General features: G+C 38.8%; 1 protein-coding gene across 2 annotated transcripts in view; it reads left to right on the top strand.

Annotated features, from left to right (window-relative positions):
* Nucleotides 1-291: 291 nt before the first annotated feature.
* The window catches only part of IMMP2L (inner mitochondrial membrane peptidase subunit 2), a 417,256-nt gene continuing 410,468 nt past the window's right edge, over nt 292-7,079 (top strand). The window contains exon 1 of one of the 2 annotated variants that reach the window (XM_027721219.2): nt 292-330. Coding sequence is in view for 1 of the 2 variants with exons in the window: in XM_039385379.1 (XP_039241313.1) it covers nt 6,082-6,084 (3 nt within the window). In the remaining variant the exon portion in view is untranslated. Of the gene's footprint in view, nt 331-2,261; nt 6,085-7,079 lie in introns of those variants that run through there. The other variant, XM_039385379.1, reaches the window with a different exon arrangement.

Raw genomic sequence — 7,079 nt, 5'->3', positions numbered from 1 at the left:
GCCACAATACAGTTGAGTCCTTGTGTATTTGGATTTCCATCTTCACTGAATGAAACCACGGCCGCTGCAATCCAACGGCCTCATGCGCTTGGACACTCAAACTGTAAATACAGGCGCTGAAAGAGGACCAGACCAAGCACATTATTTTAGCAGAGGGCCTGCTCCGTGCCTGGCACCAGATGAACCTGTCGGGCCGCACAGCCGATCACCGCCGCAACCGCGACCCGTCAGGGCCGGCCGGGGCGGCCGCTCGGGAGCACGACAGGCCCCGCGCCGGCCCCCCACGTGACCCGGGCGGCTGCGGCCCGCCCCCCGCGGAAGGAGTAAAGGGTAAGCGGGCACAGGCGGCCGGGGGCGGGCGGAGCGATGGGAGCCGGGCGGGCTCAGAGCGCCGCAGAGTCGGGGCGGGGAGGCGGTGGAGGAGCCTGCTGGGGGAGGGGGGAGCGGGGAGCGGGGCCGGGCGGGGGGAGACGTGGCTCGAGGTGGGGTGGCGGGGAGCGACAGGCGCCCCGCGGCGGGCCCGGCCGTGAGCCCGCGCCGGGCGTTCTGTGCCGCCCCCGCCCCGCCCCTGCCCCGCCCGCCCGAGCCGCCCCACGGGCGGGTCCCCGCGCGGCGGCGGAAGCACTGCTCCCGGCATGCAGCCGCTGGAGCGTCCCGGCAGCGTGTTGGGTACAGGGCTGTTCCCTTCTTCCTCTTTCAAATTACCGAGATACCAGTGCCCAGGGGGAAGGGTCTGGATTAAACAGAACTTGCAGAGCCAGCAGTGAGAAGCAGCGTTGTTCTCCGCATCCTCTACCTGTCTGAGGCGGTGCGGGAGACGGTCGTGCCCCGATGCCGGTGGAAATGTAGCATGTGCGGGGGAACAGGCTGGGAAGCGACTCCGGAGTTGTACTCCCGTTCGCTGGCATCATGTCCTGCACCTGGGACTTGTGCTGTGCGCTGCTCTTGGTCCTGGACTGGATGCAGTTCTTACTTAACATATTTTCCTGCTTTATTAAATGTCTGTCAGATATCATGTGTGCCCTTTGATGAACACAGTTAATGGCAGTTACCTAGTATTCTGATGGAGGGGCTTTCCTGTTACCCTACATCATGAACATCTGAGAGAGAAATTTTTTTTTGTTTGGTTTATAATGATACAACTTGTCTTAAAGTGGCTGCTTTTCTGCATCTGGTTCTTGTCCTTCAATCTGTTCTTAGTTAAATGCTTCTCTGTATAAAGGCTGCAATGCTTGAAGCTGAAGAGATTCAGCCAGTTCCTAGATAGGTCCTGGTGTTCCTACCTTTTTAAAGGAAAATTATTTTTTTTGGAAGTTGGTGAAAAGCTTAGATAGAAAAACTGCAACTGTAGACTAACCTTGTAAAAATCTTTTAAATAGGTAGTATTCCATTGCAGGATTTTTTTGTTGCTGTTGATTTTTGTTTTCTTTTTTCTTCATATCATTGCTGTTCTGAGCACACTGAGATACCAAAAAAAAGGCAAAAGTGGTCTAGGAAAGCTGCTTTACATCCCTCTAAATAACTTTCTTGTACCAACACATTTTTATTTTCTTTTTATTCCCCAAAAGCATATGTCACACATACTTGTCCATTGTTCAACTAGGAAGAAAATAGAAATTGTCAACAGAATATACTTGGAAGACAAGTATTGGGGATTTTCAGGTTAAATGAAATAATTTCTCTAAAAGACTTCAGTTGTTAAAATAAAGGAAGTTATTTTTCGAAGGCACAGTTTTCTGTATTAGTTTGTACATTTACTGTATTGATATGGCACAGACAGTAGATAGTAAGGAGTTGGTTCGTCAGGCCTTACTGCTGGATGATTTCATGGGAATAGACTGTTGGGGAGTCAGTTCTAATTTCCTGCTTTGAGCAAGCATGCACAAAACTACCTTTACAGTAGTTGTGGGAGAACTAGTTATTTTTGTAAAATATGCTGAAAATTGAAAATACCTTTCAAATGTTTCTTGCATTCATTTGTTCTTGATTTGTTGGGGAGTCAGATTTCTAATTTCCTTGCTTTGAGCAAGCATGCACAAAACTACCTTTACAGTAGTTGTGGGAGAACTAGTTATTTTTGTAAAATATGCTGAAAATTGAAAATACCTTTCAAATGTTTCTTGCATTCATTTGTTCTTGTATTCATTTGATTTTCCATTAGGCTAGAAGAAACTTCCCTATTCCCTACTAAATGTACTTGGTCTTAACCCAAATGCAGGAGCTTTAAGAAGAATTTGTTTCTGACAATATTCATGTTTAGAATTGAATGCTGTCATTCTTAGACTTCTTATTGAATATTATATGAATACTTAGTGTTATATATTGTGGTTAAAACTGAATATTCCTTTTTTGTTGTTGTTTTTGCCTAAATTGAGTTCTGGATAATCACAACTAAGAGCACAGGTTCATGGTACTGGAAAGAATCCAGAGACCTAACTAGATAAATGTGCGAATTCATTTAAATTCAAAGGTTATGCTATTGTTTACGGTTAATATAATTTACAAATGCAGTGAGTTTTGAAGCAACTGTGCATTTATGCAGTCTACTCAAGACCAAAACATAACAGCAGCTAGTAGATGTTCATAAAGAACACTTAAAATCAATTTATAAAATTAACTTACTTCACATGCATTGAATCTTTAGGCTCAAAGCAACACAGGACTTTCAGTTGTAAAAAGCTAAATACCTGTTATGTTGCTCTCTTAAGTGATTTCCAAAATTGATGTAATTTAGTACTTTCCTTTACTTGCAATATATATTAATGATTATTAGAAGATGTAGAGACATGAGTAAAACCAAATATTGTAACTTTTATGTTAGAAAAACTGGTACTCTGTCACCTGTGTGATGGTACTTGGAACATACTGCATTACATCTAAAGTTTAAGTGCTCTGAAAAGATCTGATTTGTAACAATTACTGACTTTTTTTTTTTGTATTGCAATTCTTTTTCTTGATGCTTGTATGTATAAAATGGAATAGTGAATAACTTTTCAGAACTGAGGAGTGGCTGATTACTCTCTGTCCTGAATTTGTTGTTAATTTGATTGCTGAGCGAAACTTTGATCTACAACTGTATTTTCTTCAAATTTTTCTTTTATGTTTGAAGAGTCAGATATTTGGTTTAGAAGTACAAGTTGGTCCATGAGGGTAAAATTTCTATACTTGAGACACAAAATTAATTTTTAAGACTAGTAATATGAATTTCTTTCCAGTTACAACCAACATGTGAACTGAACCTTTGTACATGAGATAGATCCCAATGATGGGATGTAATAATATTAAATTAAAAGAAGAATCGGTTCCATATTAAATTTATTTTTTCCCTCCAGTAATAATTCTGTGACAGATTATGTTGCTGAGTGTTGTGGTTTAAGCTTTTTTATTTGGTTTGTGACCTGAAAGCTCGTTATGTTGATCTGTTTTTTTCTGCTGCTGAGAACTTCTCTGTATGTTATAGCTCTGATAAGATTACAAAAGTGGATTTTTATTGTTGTTTTTCTTTATTGTGGCATATTGGAAAAAAAATCCTGCATATTTCATAGTGATGGGAGCTATTATATGGAAATTGTAATTGCTTTAATTCAAGTTTAGGCATAAAAACCGGTACGAAATGGAGTTGAAGCTAACAAAATCTGCTGCTTTGTATTTGGAACAAGCAAAACATCTAGGCATCAGGACAAAATGGCTGACTTAGAAGAAAGAGAACAACAGAGCATACACGTGTAGTTGCTGAAACTGTTGATTAGGTTAGGATTTGTTGTTTCAATGACACAGCAGTTGTTTCCAGGACCTATGACATTTCCAAACTCACAATAGAGTGCTATTCTTTAATGTTTGTGTGCCAGAGGTTACAGAGAGAGTAGTATGATGGAGGAATAGAGTGAGCAAAACCTGAATACGGAGTATAAATACATTAGTGGAATAGACATGTTACCACTATGGTGGAATAATACCAGGATGAAGCTGTCTTTATTGAAGGATACATGAGAGATCCTTCTGGAACTAGATAGTATTTTTAAATGAAAACTTAAATACACTGATCTATATTGATTATTTTAACTGAAGACTTAAGTGGGCTTGTCTATTTTGATTCTTCTGTGGCGTTCATCACCATCATATCTGTGCATCAGCCTGTACTTGGATAAATTTATGTGATTTAAATCAGCCTACTAAAAGGTCTGCATACTTGTACCCTTACAGTAATCCATGTAATGTAGAAGTTATTGAAATGTACAACTAAAGTGGGAAGTGAGTCAGGCTGCATGGCAGTAGTTAGCTCAGGCCTTGTATCATGAAAGGTTGTAAAAAGGGCACATGTTGAAAAGATCACACAAATTCTGATACTGAGCAACATCCTGTTCCTCATGATTGTTAGACTAGGTATAACCTTGTCTTCCAGTTAGACCAGTCTTAAACCAAAAGCTTTTGTTCTCAGTTTTATGTTTCATAGGATGCAATAAAATTGGGCTCATTCATGTATTGTGGTATTTTCTATTATGAAAGTCTTCATTTTCAAAATGCATATGCCTGAATTCTAATGTGGTGCCATTGATTTATAGAAAAATGCATATCGTGACAGTTGGTTATTTCAATGGATTATAGAACTATATATAGTGTAGTTACTGATTTGTGAACAAGATCAAATAGGTCATTTAAAAAAAATGTAGCAGTCTTGGCAGGGTAGGTGTTTTGCGTACAGCTTGTAATTCCCTTCTTCCTGTTCCCTCACATGCCCTTTTGTAGAAGCACATCAGGGACCTTTCTATTTCCTTTGTGGATGACTGCTAATGCCTTGTTTTTACAGCTATTTTTCCTATCATACTTCTGCAGGTAATTTTTAAGAACCTAGGTTTGCAAATATATTGTAACCTGGGGCTTTCTGAATTACTTGGTGATTTTCTACAGGCTGTTTGATAAACAGTGTCTTCTAGTGTGCAGGCAAGTGTAAGAAAAAGTAAACAGTTTATACATAGAGAGCTATCTAAATAGTATCTCTTCTCCATATGTTGTAGTACCCACGAGAGGCTCATTATAATACCTGGACCTTTTGTGCACCAAATACTTCGGTCCAGATAATGCTGTACTCCATCTGCCTTAATCTCTGAGCTGCACAATATGAAATTCTTAATGCTTTGACCTGCTATATGCTAGCATTTTTGAGCTTGGATTTTTCTTGTCCATGTTGCCATTTTAAACGACTTTTCAAGGTTGTTGCTTTGAAATTTTTCACTTCTACTGAATTATTCTATTTTACTGGGTTTTTTTCTCTAAACCAAGTGTGACTTATGAATGTTGAAAAGTGTATGAATCTCTAAGGGTTTTTTTCCTACTTTTTGATTTTTTTTGGTTGGTTTTTTTGTTTTTGTTTTTTGTTTCTGTTCTATCTTTAAAGTGTTGTGATTGTTGATCTTATTCAGGGTGTCACTGACTGGGCAGAGATCCAGACATATAGGTTGGGAAATTTATTTTTTTCAGCAAACAGTACTTTGCTTGCTTCACTGACATGCATTTAAATCTACTGTCAACATAAACCAGATACTGCACTATATTTCAGAATTTCACTCCAGAAACATGATGCTCTTAAAATCTGCAGATGTTTCAGAAATTTCTAAGAGCAGAATATTATTTCCAAGAGTAATAGCTATCTAATGTTTTATTTATATATAAACAAATACTCCAACCAGAATTTTTTTTCTTTTATTTTAAGGATCTTTGTTGTCTCTACCCTTTACCACCCTAAATTCTTTCCCGTGACTGCAGTAAATGCTTATAATTACTTTTTTCCCTTCTTTTCTCCTACGACCACCAAAATGTAAGGAAAGACAACACTGCAGATTTTAATCAAACAGTGTTTATCAGTTGAAGATTATCCTTTCACATGTAGAGTTACTGGTAGAAGATAATGCTGCAAACTGCCTTTCTGCTGCTTAAGTTCTAGCTCTTTCCCTGTGGCAGTGCAAGACAACTTGAAGCACCTCATACTGAAAGAGTGATGGGTAACCTTCCATTTACTGGCAGCTGGATGGTGAACTGTTGTGTCACTGGCATGGCAACTTTGCATGTGCACACGCTTATCCAATGGTAAATGCTTGTCTATGCTTTTTGGAGGGGAAAACTTATGAAATAGACCTGGCAAAAATGTGTGCACTGTTCAGTGAGATACTGGCATGTAGTAACTTACCTTTGTGTTAAAAATATTTTGTTATAAGAAAGGATTCATTAGGTGGAAGCAGCAGTTTAAAGGGCAATTGCCAGCAGGTGAAAGGCAGCATTTCTTATAATAAAACTTCAGTTATGTAAAATAGTCTTGTACCTTGGCAGCAGTACCTGGATATTCAGCTTGCTTTTCAGAAGTATGACTAATACAATCAAACAACTTGTGTTTCAGTGTACTTTGTAGGTATTTTTCAAGCATGTTCAGTGGTTCGGGGTTAAATAAATAGGTGGGAGATAGCATAATACATGGTGAGTTGGAGTGGGATCATCTCATGTGTCATTACTTAGCTGCCCAGTCAGCCAGTATGCTTTTAACTTTCTGATGTAGTCGCAAACAAGGACTGATTATGTTACTGTGTGTCCCTCTGATATGTATGACAATTTGAATTGATTTTGCATGTTTGCAGTTACCACAAGTGCGGAAATGATGCATTTGAAATGCTTCAGGTGTGGAAGTATTTAATAAAGAGAAGCTAGTACGCTGCAAATAGCCTTTCTTTATTTAACACAATCCATCTTTGGGGGTCAGAAATTAATAATTACCAGTGTATGGAGAGAAAATAATTTATAATTTTTTTTTTCCAAATGCATAGTTAGATTTTATCTGGTTATTATTTAGCACAGGATCACAAGAAATGTTCAAATTAGCTAAAGGGTAAATGTCAAGTATCAAGACGTTCCGTAGAATAGACATTTAAATTCTGATGAAGATTTATAGTTGTTTGGGATATTTTCCTTTCTCATGTGCACACTTGTTTTTTTTTTTTTCCACTGTGTGTATTGTGAGGCCTTAACAGATAAATTTATTCTTAATAGTCCTTGTTGAAATTGCTACGTGTTGACGTTACCTCAAATTTGTT

Source organism: Pipra filicauda, unplaced genomic scaffold (assembly GCF_003945595.2).
Source record: "Pipra filicauda isolate LSUMZ 115617 unplaced genomic scaffold, ASM394559v2 scaffold40_size4127951_pilon, whole genome shotgun sequence".
Lineage (NCBI taxonomy): Eukaryota > Metazoa > Chordata > Aves > Passeriformes > Pipridae > Pipra > Pipra filicauda.
Note: the sequence above shows the minus strand (reverse complement) of the source record. Positions and strands in the feature narration are given on the sequence as shown.